General features: G+C 44.2%; 1 protein-coding gene across 3 annotated transcripts in view; it reads left to right on the forward strand.

The window, feature by feature from the left end:
* LOC144791046 (disintegrin and metalloproteinase domain-containing protein 9-like) overlaps positions 1-18,893 on the forward strand; it is a 1,785,694-nt gene that overhangs the window by 237,902 nt on the left and 1,528,899 nt on the right. For all 3 annotated transcript variants that reach the window (XR_013602283.1, XM_078665681.1, XM_078665682.1), the window contains exon 4: positions 13,059-13,137. Coding sequence is in view for 2 of the 3 variants with exons in the window: in XM_078665681.1 (XP_078521807.1) it covers positions 13,059-13,137 (79 nt within the window). In the remaining variant the exon portion in view is untranslated. The remainder of the gene's footprint in view (positions 1-13,058; positions 13,138-18,893) is intronic.

Genomic DNA, 18,893 nt, shown 5'->3' on the forward strand with positions numbered 1-18,893 from the left:
CAACACCCGCCGCTCTCAGCCTTTCTAGCAGGATCACGTGGTTGACAGTATCGAATGCGGCAGACAGGTCCAGCAGGATCAAGGCCGCTGCCTGGCCCCTGTCTGCCCGCACTCGAAGTTCTTCCATGGCCGTAAGTACAGCTGTTTCCGTACCATGGGCTGGACGAAATCCAAATTGGAAAGCGTCCAGAACGTGATTCTGCTCGAGGTAAGATGATAGGCAGGTGCTGACCCATCGCTCCACCACTTTCGCCGGAAAAGGCAGAAGCGATATGGGACGAAAATTAGAAAGGCATTCTGGATTCAGGGATGGTTTTTTCAGCAGCGGGGTGATTAATGCTTGCTTCCAGGGGTTAGGAACCACTCCACTGCGGAGAGATTGGTTACAGATCCTTCGCAGAGTGTGGAATAGCTCGTGCCCATAAGCTTTCCAAATTTTTGGGGGGAGTGGGTCAAGAGGGGACCCAGAGGTGATGCTCAGTGCCAGTCGTTCAAAGTCTGCTTCGGGAATCTGGGGGAGAGCCAGAAGACTTTCCCTGGCCAAGCCGACTGGACAGGGGGTGTAATGTGCAGGGCTGGTAGCATGAGAGGTAAGCGGGTATTGGGATAGAGAGGATCCCAGGTTGTTGATGATTGTCCTAATTTTATCCAGAAAGAACTCTGCGAGGTTATCACAGAGCGTCTGGGATGGAGGAATAGTTTTTTTCGTACAGTCCGGATGTAGGAGATTCTCTAAAATTTGAAATATGTTTTTTGAACTGTTAGCTGCATTGACAATAGTAGAGCAGTAATAGTCCGATTTACTCACTCTAATGGCCGCTTTGTATTCGAAAAGTTTGTTTTTCCACAGGGTTTTGTTGGTGTCACAGTAGCCGTGTCTCCACTTCCTCTCGGCCTGTTTACAGGCTGACTTGAGGGTTTTAAGGGAGTCGGTAAACCAGGGAGCGGATCTTCGTCCTTTAGAAGTACCTTGTTTCAAAGGAACGATGGAATCCGTAATAGCTGTTATCCTGCTACTGAAGGTGCTATAGTTGTTTTCCACCGAGCTAGTGGGGGAGACACTGTCATCTACATTAAAGACTGGGGTGGCAGAGCCGGGCTTTCCAAGAGCTTTCCAGTTCCGGTAAGTAAATTCAGCTGGACGACAGTTTTTGGGCTTGTAAGCGGTAGTACTAGTGATATATATTTTGATGAGTGCATGGTCAGTCCAACTCATAGGCAGAATGTTGCCCACTTGTGTTAGACCTGCACTCGAGAAAATAAGGTCTAGTCGATTACCAGCAGAGTGGGTTGGTTGCCGGATTAGTTGGTGAAGCCCCACACTGTCACAGGAAACCAAAAGGTTATGTAGTGCAGTGTCAAGGTTACCATTAGGCCAAAGATTAAAATCTCCCACAACGATTAGTTTGTTATGGGAGGTTGCCATATTGGTAAAAATTGTAAGTAGTGCTTGTTGTTGCGAAAGGGAAAAGGCTCCGGGGGGTCGGTAGCAGATTATGACCGTAAAAATATCTCCCAAGTGGCAGTTAATGGCCAGACCAAGGAGCTCGACCCCAGGCACAGGGTCTATGTTTATAGTGTCGACCGTCCAGGAGGCACGGAATATAATACCGACTCCGCCCCCACGGCCCTTAGGTCTAGGGAGGTGCAAGATGTTAAAGTTGGGTGGGCAGGCGGATGCGAGATCAATATTACAATCGGCCTGCGTCCAAGTCTCGGTTAAAAACAGGACATCAAGATGGTGTGATTCTATAAGGAGACTGATCTCCGTCGCGTGTTTAGGTAAAGATCGGACGTTCAGTAAGCCTCCGGTGATCAGGCCCGTATGGGCGAATTATTGAGGTACCAACGTACTTACCATGCCAAATTTAGGGAGGAAGCACAGTGGCTGGGGTCCTGATTAGCAAAATCCCAGCCAGACTAGTCAAAAACATACTGACACGAGCAAAAGGTGCGGGTAACCTTGAAAGCATATCCTACTTTCCTACAGCTTGTAAAGCAGAGAGACAAGTATCAAGGAAGAATGATAAACGCAATGGGTGCAAACGCAGATGCGAGATGGGATGATAAACAAAATAGATGGAGAGTGGACATGATTGAGGGAGCGAGATTGTGTAATGTATGGATTACGGAGTTTAACAGGTAAGTACACATATAAATAAATAAAACGAATTTCGTTGCGTGCACTGCATCGCATTTGGTGATGCTGTGCACACAACAAAATTTGTTTTATTTATATATATGTGTACTTACCTGTTAAACTCCGTAATCCATACATTACTACCCCCCATTCTGCCCCTTCCCCTCCCCACATCACCGCCCGGCCGGTACTCCCACCACCGGCCGCGGCTGGACTATTAATTCAGCTGTAATAGTGGGTTTTGTGGGTGTGCTCAAATTGAAGACTGAGTTGGATGCAAAGATAAGTCAGGCCTTTATAAATCATTAAATAATTACTAGACCTGTAGGTCTAGTGAGTTTAATAATCTACTCAACTTATTCCTAATGCTCTTGAACGATAAACTGGTTTCAAATTATATGATTGTGGGCAAATAATTTATTTAATTGAGCTGCCATTTTCTTCATTATCACATATGATAGCAGCTTCAAATGTACGAGTTTTGCATGTCTGTTGCCACAAAACTATTTTGTTTGATTTATTAGACTCAACTTTCCATATATAATACAAATCTAGCCACATATAGGATACACATGACCCCTGACTTGCCTCTTAGTTCATTAACAGCATTTTCATCAGGGCGTGGCAGGAATGTTTCTCAAATCATGTTTAAAAACGATCACTTTCAATAAATATATAACTAAAGCATAAAGTGGTAAAATGGTAGTACTCTGTCATTTGTAATCGCAGATTTTACATTGAAATAGCCACAAACCTTCCCACTGACATGCAGCTTTACTGATAAAACTATATAGTGTACAAACAATAATGTTTAGAAATATATTTTCTGCAAATGTGTCACTTGCACATCACCAAGTAAAATGTTCCGGTTTGTTTTGCTCCTATTAAACTCTTTGTTTGCATCACACTTCTTAATTACAAAAAAGAATGTGCTTTTGTAATTCCTGATATATTTTGAAATATTTGTAATATTACTTTACAGGCTATTTATTTAAATGTTATGTATTAGAGAACAATGATATCTTTAGACAGCTCAGCTGACAAAAACCTCTAACTCTACTAAATGAGAGAAAAATAGACCTAATTTTCCTAGCAGCATTAGTTAAAAGACAAACTGACGTTTCACCTCTTTCCTTGAACAGAGACCAAATGTCTTACGATAAAAACAAGATTTAATGGCATCTTTATTGCGCATTCACTTTCTGAATGAACAGAAAACCTGTTCCTTTCCAGCCTGAATTTACTCCCAGATAGGACAAGTAGGTGCTCAAAAAAGCTAAAATTCGACTCCCAATTGCGAGTGGGCAAGTAGATTTTTCGAGGCATATAAGTGGAAGCTTAGAAATTTACAGATCAGCCTCTTATCAACTAGGTGAATTATTGTTCTTGAGTAAAGGCGTCACTAGAGGAGCAAAACAAGCTCATGAGAAATTATCTGGATTGGCTAATAGATATGATGCTGATATGGAACAGACTAAGGCACTGCAGAAAAACCACAGACTTGCATTTAGTGATCAGGATATAGAGAATCTGAGGATACCAGGGCTAAAAACACAAATTCGAGAGCTCATATTATGCATTTGAATTTGAAGTACATTGGATAGATGGGAAGAGAGATAAGCTAAGAGAAATACTGGGAAAACCTCCTCCTGGATGAGAAAAGAGGTTGGGTGTCCAAACGTTCCGTTTACAAAAAGTACCAAGTGGAAGATATGTACATATACCTTGGAGTAGAGGTGATCTTGCTGCATTTACAAATGATTTCCCCAGATTGAGGAAGAAACCTATAGAATGGTACAAGCAGGTTGATTGACTTGTGAAAAATGTTACGGTGCTGTGGATTGACTTGGAAACATTGTTTGAAATTGTGGTCCCTAGTGATTTATGGTCAGCATGCAAGATAGCTATAGGTTGGCCTGAAGGTGAGCCTGAAAGAGATCCAGTGACACATGGTCCGGCACCTGTAGTAATGAAGACGTACGATCAGGGGATTACTTGGTTGAATGCAACGGTACCAAAACAGGATTTTGATTGGGTAAAAATTGACAGGAAGACCCAGGAACCTAAAGAGACGATTCAGGCTTTCTATGAAAGATTACTGCAGGCTTTTAACCAGTACAGTGGAATGGATACCTTAGAGCCCAGGACATGGGGCTATTTGTGTCCAGATTTGTGACTGGATTGAGACCCGAGATTAGCATGATGATTCTGCAGCATCTAATCTGTTCGCAGAACAAATCTGTTGATGAGATCCTGCAATAAGCAAAGTACTGCTGTGATAAAATTGAAATGAAGCACAAAAGGTTGAAAGAGAAGTTGATGGTAGAAGGGATTAAGGAGGCTCAGAGGGGTCAAGGACAGTCTTATGTAGGAAATATTAACTCAATAGAGAGAGTTCAGCTGTCTGGGACTCCGGTGCAACAAAGTGGAGGCTTTCAGGGACAAGGAAGGGAAAAAGATGTTCCTTCAGATCCTAAGACTGGTGTTGATATTGCCACTTTGAAGAAGACTAACCCATGTCACTTTTGTAACAAGGAGGGGCATTGGATAAGAGAATGTTTTTTAAATCCTGCTAATCAGGAACAGAATGGGGGCATGGTTCTGTCCCAGGGAAATACCTTGCTGTCTCAAAATGTGCCCAAACTGAAATCTCAAAACATTTCTGGTTCACAAGGCCCTGTAATGCAGGTATTGCAACCTCTGATGCCACAGCAGGCTGGAGGGAATCATAGATTTCATCCGAATATGGACATGAATGCAAATTAGAATGTGTCTCCGAATTACCCCAAGTTGGAGACTTCTAATGATTATGATACAGATCCATCCTAATGACGGTGCCTGAGGGGGGAGGAAGACTTCGCTGGAGCAGTCTTATAGTTAGACCAGAGTGGACCATATGTTGATGCTGATGTAGATGGCCACAATGTCACTTTCTTGATTGACATTGATGCTACCCGCTCTACTGTGAGATCAGCAGAGGTTCCCAACCTACCCATCTCGGGGAGAACAATCCAGGTTGTACAAGTTGTAAAAAGATGGCATCTCATGTTGTCTGCTGTTGAGCATGTTCTATGGACAGAGACATTTCCAGTACTATCATTCAAATTATGATGTCGTTTTTCAGAAGTACCACTGTTTATACACTTGAAAAAACATTCCTATTCTCAGGAAGCAGAAACAGCTAGCAGCTATATTGCACCAACTAAGATGCTACATATGGCTTCTGCACACAGATATAATTTGATGTGCGTTCTTACTGATATAGAAAATACATTTCTAGGACAAATAGAAGATAGATATAGAGCAGTTAAGGCAAAGTAAGCTATAGGAATAAAGATTGTTTGTTTCTAACAAGAAGATGTGGAGCACCAGACAGCAGGAAACACGGGAGCTTTGTCATTAGATTGGCAGAACCAAGGGACATTGTGCATACATGATGAGAAAAACACTTGTGAAAGTATTCCCGTGGGAGAAAGTGAATGTGATCACCCTTTGAGATTAAAGGATCTTGGAAGTTATTTTTGATGGCACCGACCATGTGATTCCTGGAGTTTATTTTGCCAGTGGAGAGAATGCCTAGTTTAAGTTGCTGAGTAAATGGTACTCAAAGCGGTACAAAAGGGGGTGGTGATGGACGGAGCATCTGAACCAATCAAACACTCAAACCCAGTCAACAGATCTGGGTTTAATCCATCACCGTGCTTTAGCCCACTTTGCCACCCCAGTTCAGACATGGCCATATGCAAATCAGTCTGACCCTGTGCCTCATGGGAACAGTCCAGCCCGAACTGTCAAGCCATGCCTTCCCTGGACCGGAAACAAGCTTCCTAGGACCGGTTTCTGGCATTTCAGCCGTCTTCAGCCAGGCTTGCTTGAATCCAGTGGCAAAGTGAGCAAGAGACTCACGTCTGAGCATACCCTGCCAACTTATGGCGAACAAAGCGGTACAAAAGGGGATGGTGATGGACGGAGCATCTGAACCAATCAAACACTCACACCCAGTCAACAGATCTGGGTTTAATCCATCACTGTTCTTTAGTCCACTCTGCCACTCCAGTTCAGACATGGCCATATGCAAATCAGTCCGACCCTGTGCCCAGCCTGAACTGCCAAGCCATGCCTTACCTGGACCGGAAACAAGCTTTGTTCACCATAAGTTGGCAGGGTATGCTCAGACGAGAGTCCCTAGCTCACTTTGCCACTGGATTCAAGCAAGCCTGGCTGAAGACGGCTGAAATGCCAGAAACCGGTCCTAGGAAGCTTGTTTCTGGTCCAGAGAAGGCATGGCTTGTACCGAGTAAATTGTACTGGCAGGTGTTATGTAGGGGCAGTATTGCCAAAGATCTATCGTGTTGAGAATTTTTATCAACCTGTGCCAGATCTAAACAAGGTGCTTCTGCTGGAGAGATAGTAGGAGACATCTTTGGAGCTATCCTACCAAGTGTAGGGGTGCTATTGAATGATATCAAGATTAGAAAGCTTTCTACTGTAGATGTAGATTGTCTACTAATACTACTGGGTCTTTTTTGCTTGTAAATACTGAGATGATTGCTATTTGAGCTTTGGTTTTACAAAATCCTCTTGCATTAGACATATTACTTGCAAAAGAAGGCGGAGTTTACCAGATGTTAACGGTCCAACAGTGTTGCTCCTTTGTCCGATATAGGAGTAAGGATTCGGAGATGTTTATACAGAATAATTCTAACTTGCATAATGAAGAAAGTGGATTGGCAGAAGAAGGTGTTTGGGAAAAAGTTAGACATGAATTTAGTTCTTTAGGAAGATGGTTTGCCGATTTGGGAAGTGGGTTAGTGGGTTCTGTTTTGAGACCTCTGTTGATTATTGCGCTTTGCGCAGTATTCTTGATTGTGAGAGTGAAGGTGTATTAGAAGTGCCGAGAGGGATTTCAAGAAAGGGAAAGGATTTGAGACTTGAGAGGAAACAGGATGGTTATTTTAATGAAATGAAACAATACGATTGGAGAAGCTCAAGAGAACAGCATTTGCCATGACAAGGGTTTAACTTGGTTAATATGATAAGATCAGGAGACAAAATAAGACATTTGTGATGGATTGATTTGCCTTTAGAGGGAGGGGTTGAAGAAGTGCAATCTTGATCCCATCTGGAGATAATGTAGGAGTGCATCATACTCACGCATAGTCAGCACTCAAGTATACTCTGTCATAACTAATTCACTAAAAGTGGTGGGTTATTTTGTACTGAAGGGTATTTTGTTTGAAATATATATATATATTCAGAATGTGATTAATAGAGTTATGTAACAATTTATGTATTAACGTGACAGGAGGAAATAACCTGAAATGTTGTATTGTGAGATACCTAATTAGGATGTGTGCAACTAATGTTTAACATTATTTGTGTGATTTGAAATAATGCATTTACACTGAGACGTTTATGATTCATTGCATTTATTCATGTCTTAAGGAGTTGCATTTATTCTATATGTCGAAAGGGTCACATATTCTGTAACCCTGTGCACATGTTAACTTAGCAAACTATGACTCGAGAAAAAATTTGTTCAGTTGGTATTCACATTATGATTTGAAATTCACATTTAACCTTCAAGCATGGAGTGTACACTGCTGAATTGTTTCCATTGCAGGTGTGGATAAGACTCCTTATTTAGAATAGAGGATTCTGTGTTAATAGATAGTAAAGCATGAACAAGCATTTGCAATGCAATAGGTCTCGTAGTTGTGAGAGTTTGAGCTATTGGCATTGTAAATGGCAATGCCTTTTATTTACGTGTTGGTTTTTAAAACATAAATAAAAGGCATTGTCATTTACAATGCCAATAGCTTAATCTCTCGCAAATGCGAGACCTATTGCATTGCAAATACTTGTTTCAGCAAGGTACTCAGATATCAGAAGAACCACAAAAAATATATATTCTTTTGTTAAGGGTCCCTTTCTGTAATGCTAACATTCCTGCTAGTGAGACATGCACATAGTAAATATGAAATGCACCATGGTATTCTTTGCAGATGTGTTTCCTAAAGGTGAAAGGGTTTCTCCTGAGGGTCCATGGTGTGAACAGAGGGTAAACCAGAAAACAAAAAATGGTAGTGGTAGAATGTTGAAGCGGACCTTTTTATTTTGTGACGGATATAGCTGTAAGCTTGATGTAAGTGGGAGAGGATGCAGCCTTACGGCTTGAGCGGTCGACCTTGAAGCTGTGGAACCGGGTTGGAGTCTCAGCAATGACGCTCTAAATCCTGTGATTCTGGGCAAATCACTTAATCTCCCCGTGCCCAACAAAAAAGAATGTGTCCATCTGTAACGAAACTTGTGTTCATGGAATGCACTCTGATAATTGATATCTTCTGGTCGAGTTTGCAGTATATAAAACTCTATAAAAAAAAACGCTTGTTTTCTGCCAAGGACAAGGTTGTATATAAAATGTACTCCCTGTGCATTCATGCAAGACAAAGTTATTAATTGCTATTAGAACATCAGAATGTTGAGCACTCCATTAAAGACAATGGAGTGATCTGGGCTTCTAATGGCTGGGAGTAGCCCGGAGCATCAACATTCCAATGTTTCTTTCACAGCTGTTGCTTTGAACAAAAGCCTCACATAGCTCGAAGGGGTTTCCAACCCCCTCAGGCTCCGTGAGACCTTTGTTTTACAAATTAGAACATTATGCTGTCTAGGGGCGAATGTTCTAATAGCCTTGTATCTCTCTGTAGCAGGCTCTACCAGCCATTAAAGGACTGCTGAACGTGTACAAATGTCTTGCATTAGAAACCCTTTGTAGTTTTATATCACAAGAATCTTGTGTTAGAAATCAAATATAGCAAGACAACATGCCACTAAATGTGTTGCATTATTTGCATATTGTCACATAATACGCTGCATAGATTGCCTTTCTTTGTGTCACAATGTGTTTTTCACAGGGATATCATTTTGCTAGCCATGCTTCGAATGGTCCAGCATAAATACCCTTTAAGGAAAGTTGAATCTTTCAGTCATTGCATATAAACAAGAACAAAAGCCAACTTGGAGAATCCCTGTTTCCGGCTCAGGAGAGGACAACCAAATACTGACGGGCGTATGGACCAATCAAGAAAAGAAAGACTGTTGCAGTCACCAATAGGTAGTCACAGAGTGACAGTGAGGGCTAAACAACCAATTTGTGATTATTCATAGCAGGGGAGCTACCACAATCCTCTTGAGGAGGTCGGTTCGAGGACATTCATTAATTCATTTTAATAATGAATGTTAGTGTTGCCATCATGGACCTCAGAAGCCCGAACTAAAGTGAAGAAAGAGGAGACTATCAATGAATCAGATGAGCAGAAGCACCACCATTTGCTGCTGGCACGGTGTGTGGGCGCCGCCCGCTCTGTGGAGAATCGCCCTCTCTTACCCTGTTGTTAAATACACTCTGTGGAACTGAGCCGGAAAGCTTTAAATCCCATGGAATTCAGTCGTGGATTTACCAAAGCCAACTCCAGCTGACCCTGTGTTGACCCATTTCATGCTCCACTAAGAACAGCCGCTAGTGCTCTCTCTCTCCCGGTCTGCGTGGAATGTAAACCTCCCAGATGCCTCCGGCTCTCTGCAGAGTAAACTTGTGGGTTTGTGGTGGTTGGTGGGGCACAGAAACCGAGTCAAGTGATAGACCTCAGAATTGGATTGCGTTTGCAGTTGCTCTGCCACGCGATCCCCCTGTAGACCACATTTTAACGATTTGGGGAGAAATGTGTGTAGCTTGAAAATCCAGCCTGTCATTTCTTAATCTCGTTTGCATTGCGAATGTGACGTCATAAAACAGAATGGATGAAAACATCTACTTTAAGAGACCTTTTGGATAAGTATTGGGATAGTTCATGTTCATGCAGCATCTGTCCTTCGACCCATCACACTGTTGCTAAAGGCTCAGAGGCTGGGCCTAAGTTCAAAAGAAGGGGTCATTGTGGCTGGTGATGCCAGTAACCAAAAGAATCGAAGATGATGACCAAAGAAAAAGCTGGAACACATTACACGGAACTCCAGGCAAGCAGCACTGCACTTGCCAGGCAGATAGGCGTGAACCCGCTCCAGACTGTACTTATAGCTAATAACACGCAACATCTTAGATGCATCCCGCATTGTATGACTGTACCACTAAGGTGGATACCAACATACCCATAACTGCATTCAACGTTGCCGTCAACACTCACCATCTTATAGCAAAGATAATCGAAATAGATCTGATAACACACACCCAACGCTGTGCAGATAAGCCACCAGATGGATATCAGGAACCAACAGCACCATCCGATGCTTCCAGAGAATTGATACACCTACAATCACACTGGGCAATTTAAATCCAGATTATCAATCTTGGGTAAACCTCCAGCCATATCCAATGAATTTATAATACATCTAATTAACCAGAAAATGAAAATAAAATGAAAGAAATCAAATTTACTTACACTGATTGTTGCATTCCCCAATTAACAAAAAATACCAGCCTCAAGTATGTGATGGAATCCCCGAGACCAAGTCAAAAAGTTACTAAAGCTGCTTGGATCTGTAAGGCATTGCAATGGCAGGATGTGCTCCGTATAAATACCTATAAAACAACAGAAGATAGCGAGAACAAGCACGGCAGGTCTGCCGGCAGCAGGAGGAGCCGCTCGCGCGCCTCGCACTGCAGCAAAGGGGAGGGGAGAGAGGAGGGGGCCGGCGCGATTCACTCGCGGGAGCGAGGGGCTGGCGCCCCGATAACTGACAACATTTGGCGCCAGCTGCTCGCTCCCGAGAGTGAATAGCCAGACGTGCACACGTTGCCATTGGAAGCAATGCAGCGCATGCACGTTTTTGCCAGGAAAGCTGAATTGATTCCAAGAGGTCTCTTTCCTCTGCAGCCCATGCCCGCTGTGGAGGCGAGACCTAAAAAAAGGAGTCGGTCAAGGGAATAGCAGTAACATGCGAAGAGAGGAGTTCTCATGGGAAAGGAAGGCCAAGGACAAGGAGAGATAGTGTGCTATCTGGCTGAGAAAAGGTGCTGAAGTATCCAGTTGTACCAGAGCTATTAAAATTTCCCCAGGAGGAGTCACATGAGAGTGTTACGTCGATGGCAGATAATATTATGTGCTGTGTCTAGTTAGGGAGAGAGTCTAGCTTGGGTTTCCTTAGGAATCAGATGTATGCTACTGCTTGCGTGGCTTTAAGCTACTTGCCCCATCGTTGGAGAGCATCTACTGAAGACTCTGATGGCTGACACCTTTTTTCTTTCCTTATTTGATTATGTTCTTACTTAATGCTCTATTTTAGGGTGGCCTTTATTCAGGTAATGTAGGGAAAGTTAGGTTACTCATGCTCATTAAAGAGAATCATCTGATGCAACTTAACCTTCATATTCTCTTTCTGATAACCTGTGTCATTTTCTTAGAATTAGTCATTTGCTTTGTATTATATTGGGTACATCTCTTAAAGGAGAATAGGACTTACTCTAATCTTTTTGTACTTTTATACAATTTTTCTGAGGTTCATTTACCTTGATTTGTTTCTGAACTTATAATTAAACTTACTAAACTTAGATCAAAGAGTCGAGTGGATTAATGTCTAGCCACATTGGTTGCAGTGTACTGAAATGATAACCAGTGATTTGATTCCTCGCACTGCTCACTCTACTAGAAAGACTGATCCCTCTGGAGAGAAATAGTGTAAATGGGCCTAGACTTTAACTCACTTTCTGGGCTTCCCAAAGATGACCATATATTACAAGACCTGAAATACAGTTGAAATGGTACACAGTTTTGGCTCTGAAAAACGTCTTCAAATTACCTTTCAAACAACAACTAATTAATCATGATAATTACCATAAACAAAAGAGGAATTGAATTCCCTGCTTCAATTCCGATTACAAGTTGGATGGTTAGTATTATCCTCAGGTTGTATACCATTCCGTCTGATTATGCATGTCTTGTCTTACTGCACACAGATTTCCTAGGTGTAAGGACACTTGGCACAAATTTTCCGCCTGGAAAACTGCTGGTTATCTCAGCTGCTACTATGGTACAGGGAAGCACTGAATGTTCGCATTTCGCCAGTTCAAACATCTCCTGCACCCACAAGCTCTCGCCTCCATAGCAGAGGCACTACCACTCCCTTTTGCCCCTACTCATAGCAGGTGGTAAATTTGAGCCTAATTATCCCCTGAAAGGGGACTCCGCATAGAGATTTGAACCTGGTAATTTGGAGAATGTTTCTGGAGGGAAACCTAAAAATTGCCAAATTTAGGTGCGCGATATGACCCGTAAATGTTATTTCCAACCACACAGTGTTACTGCACCTAAATCTTCCTTTTATATAAGTAACACCTTCTGAGTGCCCTCGAAGATTTGGACACCAAACCGGCTGCCGGCTTAGGCCTTAGTTGGGCCAAGTGATTCTTTAGTACAAGTGAGCCATTTAGTTGCCCAGTATACCCCGGTGTCAGCAATTACTAATAATGCGCATACCTGTAATTTCCGAGGGTGTGGGAGGGAGAGTACCTCTGATTACAAAATAATGGGAATTCACATGCGGAAATCAGTATTTCTGCACCATTTCATACCTTCCATGTTAGTACAGATTGTCTCTGTGTCATTTCATCTACTTTTCAGCAGTGAACCGTTTGTAAATTCTGATGGGGCCGGAACTCATGTTGTTTGCCCTGTCGCAAATTATGGACCCCTTGTAATTTACCCAATGATAACTGGTTTTCCATTTTTGTTTTTATGGTAACATTTTGGGTATTTAATCTTTCTTACATTTTCCAGATTGATGAAACAAAAATAAATGTTTATGTAGAAATTTCTAATTCGCCTATGTGGGTGAACATGAGATGTTTTGAGGTTTATTTTAAATCGATGCGGACATGTAATGAAGATATATTTTACTGTGTATTTTCATTTGTTTGCAGAACACTTCTTCCACTTGACTTTGCAATTTTCATTAATGGTAAACTGAATAACTCGGAATTTAATAGGAAGCAAGCTAAAGTAAGTTAAAAAAGTTGTGTTCTGTGTTTTATATGTTTTGAAGTAACAGTTATTTTACCACCCCGGAACGCATCAGGCAGCAAATCTGATTTAGTATTGGTAGAAAATTACTTTTTTAGTAGCATTGGTGTTAATTTAGAAATATATTTAGTGGTAATTTGAACCTTATATTATTTCAAGAGAAATCGCTCTTCCTCACTCACCTTTTATCTTTGTCATTTTTGTGAAAAACATTTTTATTAGGTTTTTATCGTTCAGCTAACAACCCTATACGACAGGTTGCAGCGCATAGTAAACATTGCAAAATGGCAGTAATATGTAGGTACATTTAGGCAAGTGTATTAGATACTAGGCCGGGAGGTGCAGTGTTCCTAGGGGTATTGAACTGCCCCATGAGTGGATGTTTTTTACTTATATTCTACATACCATGATGAATTCAGGTCGTAACTGGGGAAGAACTATAGGGGACTGCGAGGAAAGGGGCTGGGTGCAACCTATTGTGATGGTGACTGCACTACTGAGAGTGGCTAGGGGTTCAAGGGTCCAGTCTTCATGGTGGTAGATGGTTGTCCAGAAGGGAGATGCACATAGCAAAAGAATGGCCATTGCAGTTACGGGGTAGGTCATCATTGTCAGTTGTTTGGCGGAATTGCATGAGTAAGGTAGCCCACCGCAGAGAAATGGGTCTTCGGCATATCCAATGGACCTCCTTGCATAGGAGTGCATCCTTCTCTCCTTCTCTGCTGCACCCCATTTGCACACTGCTCCCATCCATGCCTTCACTAGAGGGCACGAGGATGTACGCCAATGTAGTGTGATTGTGCGTTTAGAAAGTAGCAGGGCCAGAGCGGCGAAGCGTGTTTTTACCCTGTGTTGCTTCTCACGTTTGAAGATGCCCAGGGAGCCAGCCTTCCAAGTGTAGATGTCCGGGAGACCTGTGACCTCTCAGAGTGTGGCGTGGATGGTATGCCAATTAGTTTGGAGGGCTGGGCAGGACCACAGCATATGCATAAGTGTTGCGTTTGAGGTCTGGCTGCGGGGGGGCAGGGAAATTGTGACTCTGGGAAGTAGCGGTGGAACTGTTCAGGAGTTAGATAATCCCTGTGCAGGATGAAGAACTGTATGTTCTTGAACCGTGGATTTCGGGAGACCTTTTTTGGAAATTTGAGCTCCCGTTCCAATTGTCTGTCGTGAAGCTCTCCCCAGCTCATTCTCCCATTTTTGGCAAAGTGTGGCTATTGAGGCAGCCAACAATTCCCGTATGGATTTGTATATCCAGGTGATGAGATGGCGACCATCACTCCCCCACCCCCACCCCGGAGAGATTCCAAAGGGTTTAGCAGGTGTGCGTAAGTCGCCTATGAATGAGTAACTGCCCCAGAGGAGGCCACTTTCTTCGGCCAACTAATCAAAGGAAAGGAGGTGGCCCTCTGAAAAAAAGGGCACCCCCTTCAAGGAGTGAATGACTAGTCCAGCCGCTTAGTTCCCCGGAGGTGTAGTACAATCTTCCATGGGGCAGACCGACTAGGGGCAGAGTGGGGGCATTAACCGGAGTCACACGGAAGGGGCGATGCACCCAGGCAACACTTTTCCTCGCAGCCAACACCTGTAGGGGGCTGGGGAGCAGGGGCTGTGCTTCAGGTAGGAGCAAGCAACAAAGTGCAGGTAGTGGCATGGGCCTAGTGTCCAAGTAGGTTTCCCCAAGGTATAGCTCGTCCGTCTAGTGGGACAGCCATTGGAGCTGAGTCGGCAGGAAATATGCCTCAAAGGACAGGGCCCGAGACCTGCCTGGTCTGCCAGCAATTGAAATTTAGCCAGAGCAAATCGCCGGCATCCAGTTCCCCATATGAGTGTACAGAGGAGCTTTCCAGTTATTTGAAGAAGGAATGGGGTGGTACAACTGGGAGGTTCGCTAAGTAAAAGAGAAGGCTGAGGTACCAGGATCGATTCCTGATCACGTAGTATTGATAATCGATATGTTAGGATTAGCATGGTGTCCCTAAACCTATACTTTAGACACGCAAAAAGTAGTATTGCGGTATTTACTTTAATTTAGCTTCACACCACGTTACGCTATATGAATACCATATTATGGCCCTCTTTAATATCGTGCATGCACAGGCCCTATTCTCATTTAGCTCTAAAGCCTTGCTCCTGGGAAAGAAACCAACTGTTGCAGAAACTGCTGTTTCAGCTCGTTAGAATCGACAAGGTCGTAGTTAGCTGAAGAGGGGCCGATAAGCACATTCCGGGAGGGGTGCAGGGTGGACCGTCTCTGGGAAGACAGAAGGGAGTCACCCGTCTGACCTTGCTGCCTGAGCGAAACCAGGAGCCCTTTGTGTGCCTTATATGGGTTTTCCTATTACTGTACTAGCCTGTACCAATTTGTATTTTTACATGTTAGGCAATGATGATGCCAACGCAACTGTATAAATGTGATGTGCTGACAATGTGCCAGCAGTCTTCTTGGCGGACCTCGTGGGTTAGGTCGCAAGGAGCTCCTCTGGCAGAGTTTGTGTTTGTGTAATAAACGCTTGAACCTTCTACACTGCCGACCGACTGCTTATTGGTAATGGTAAGGGGATTTTGTAATGTAATGATTATTGTTGGGAGGTGATAATATAATTTTCGGTACTTCAGTTGGCGACTCCGCCGGGACTCCGCGTTGGGGTCGTCCCTGTGTAAACACAGGTGACGTTGAAAGGGGTGCTCTCGATTGGGGGGGTTGCAGACCTGATACATAAGAATTCGGGGTTTTGCTCTGCCCTCCCGGTCCGGAGGGCCTCAGCTGCTAGTAGCCCCACGCCGGAGTCCTTCGGGTGCGACCCGAGAACCTGCAGCGTTGGTACTAACAAACGTCGGCAGTGGAGAACGTTCTGGCAGACCTGCGTGCACCAGGTGAGTGTTGTGTCTCGTTGTATGTTGAATTGCATATACGGATCTGGATAGCGGAATTTACGCATTTGGTGGCCTATGGTCACGGAGGAACTCTGAATTTGCATTTGGGTCATTAGTTGTCACAGAGAGAATTTGGGCAGGGGTCCGACGGGGGCAGTGTGGAACTGCACGTGCGGACGCTCTGGGTATACTAAAGATACGGATTACACGCCTAGGGGAACTGCGGTTCCTGCTCGGCCGGACTGTTCTCGGGAAAGCCGATGGTTGAGATTGGGTAGCACCCGGACAAATCTGGAGCGGCGCTTAAATGCGGGCTCAGCCAGAATAGTTCGGGGAGTGAACCATGAATGCTGTCGGATGGCCTGTAGACCGGTCTGTGGTTTAAAACCTGTGTGACTATCTTTAGGCAGTCTGAGGACGAGACTGTTGTTGGAAGTGTTCTTTGCAGCCTTATGAATAGTAGCAGAAGAGTTCTCCACAAGTGGGAGCCGACGGGCTCCACTTTTTGATTGCAACTGTTGGAATTTATGTGTTACGTTTTACGTTCATATTCTTTGTCAGATTTCCAATGAAAGACGGATGGGAGAATGATTGATGACATGGCCATGAGAATGAAAGCACAATGATGACGTGATATTTAATTTTGTTGAATTTGTACTAACGGAAAAATTCCTTTTCAGCCAAAAACGAGATAATCCAATATGCCGTGCCTTAGCAAGTTGTGCTTTGGTTGTGTCCGTAGTGACGAAGGGAGGTTAGACGAGAGTCAGCCGACCCCCCCGGAGGGGACGCCTAGTCACGATATGTATTGTAAGCATGGTATTGGCCCCCTTATTTTTAACTCCTTGTGGAACAAATACACTAAGGACAATGTAGAATTACAATGGCCGAAAACTGGGTCTTTCGACGAAAAGAAGATTCAGTATTTACAAGAACACCTTTTTGTTAAGCGCAGTCGACAATCGATGTTCGACCCCCTAACAAATGGCAGGAAGAAGCAAAAAGAAGACGCATTCGATCTGAAAAATTAATGAAGATAGAGCAGGGACAGACTATCACTCAGAAGGCCATCGCGTATGACAAAAACAAGACAGAACGAAATATCGAAATTGCAGATAGACAATTTAGGCTTCAAGTAGACCAATGTTATGTAGCTAGAGGGGGAACGGAGGATGAGATAGAGGAATTGTTAGACGCGAGGCCTCCCCCGCCATATGCCCCGGAGCGTGTATATCCCGCAATACCTGTCCAGCCCGTGTCACGGTCCAACGATTCCTCAGGATCGGCGAGATGCTATAATGGGGTCCACCTCCAGCTGTCCCCGCGCTCTGACTCAACTAAGTAACAGAGCACGATGGTAAGCAGGTGAGGGAAAAATATGCCGGGACGGGAACCGTCGTGGAAGGGAAATCTGTAGAGGACAAGAGAACATATATTAGCAGTGTTCTCGCTCCTACCCCTCACTCCCTTACGACCCTAGGACTGTTGCCCACCTGATATGTCTCAGACGTTGCTATGCCCTTCCTTCTCGTATTTGGGTACATGAGATAACTTCTCTCACACCATGGAATAACCTTTCCTGTAATGACAAAAGACAGATAACCAATACTCTAGGTCAATCAATTGATGGCCCCACTATCTAGATATCTCTCCACACGTTCCCACATACATACCATGTGTTCTCGCCCCGTAGCAAATAAGAAATGCAAGGGTCCACCACTCATAAGGCTCCTGTGAATAGTCCCGAAATAAGTACAAAGAAAACTAAGTAAATAGGGCCACCGCACTAAACTAGAAAGTCACAATCCAAACTCTGTACAATGCTTTCTTACCAGGACAGTTGTTGTTCGCCCAGGCAGTAAGAGAGGGAACACTCCTGTGTCTCCCTTACGACCCTGTGCACTCCGACATGAGAGGGGGAAATCCAGCGTCTCTCAGCCGGTCCTAATGAGTGCTGACTCGAGAGGGGGCAATCCAGCGTCTCTCTGAGTCTGCTTAATTCAAACCAATATTTATATCGCGAGGGGGGGAAATCCGGCGTCCCTGGCGATAGACACAGAGTCACAAGCCACAAGAAGGAAGGGAGGAAACCCGCGTCTCCATTCCACAAAACAACACGCCCTAATCCAAAAGTCAATGAACCCTCTGCCGTTGTGCCGGTTTCACCAAACCGAGCGGAATTCACAGCAGCGGAATTACTTCAGGAACAACAAGTTTCTTGAAACGAAGGCACAGAGAACCACTAACACCCTCGTACTCCGGAACAAACAAAGACAAAATCACGTGCACCGCACCTAGCGTCTCTCTAAGATTTAAAGCCTCTCCCCTTCCCTTGACCCCTAGGTACTCTGGGAGATGTAGTCCATAATGTCATCACTGGGCAGGCACTCGTCGGACCCTGACAGCCCGAAGCTAGGTCACGGGCATCTGCACCAGAGGAACAGGGCTCCGTCACTCTAGGGCGGAATAACGGTGTTTCCTCTCCTCATGGAGGGGCTTTGGTTACGCTTATCCCCGATTCTGCACCAACACTCACATCCCCTCAGTTGCAATTGAGTTTCCCAACGCCGGAGAAACCTTCCCCCCCAGGTTTGCATCGCACCTGACGGGTCTGAACAGACCCCGAGGGGGGCTGTTGGGGGACTAGACAGCAAGCGGTTGTTCACTAGATCATCTGTGGGATATGGCGAAAAGGAAGCATTAGAAGATCAGGCAGTTAAGTGGATACGGAATGACGTGTACACTACGGCTGACATATGGAGTACGGTGAAGGATTTAGAACCGGTCATGCAACAACATGTGCTATACCAGATGTCTAATTCACTTATTTGGTCTTGGGAAACAAGTTTCAGGGATGG

This window comes from Lissotriton helveticus, chromosome 11, assembly GCF_964261635.1.
Source record: "Lissotriton helveticus chromosome 11, aLisHel1.1, whole genome shotgun sequence".
NCBI lineage: Eukaryota > Metazoa > Chordata > Amphibia > Caudata > Salamandridae > Lissotriton > Lissotriton helveticus.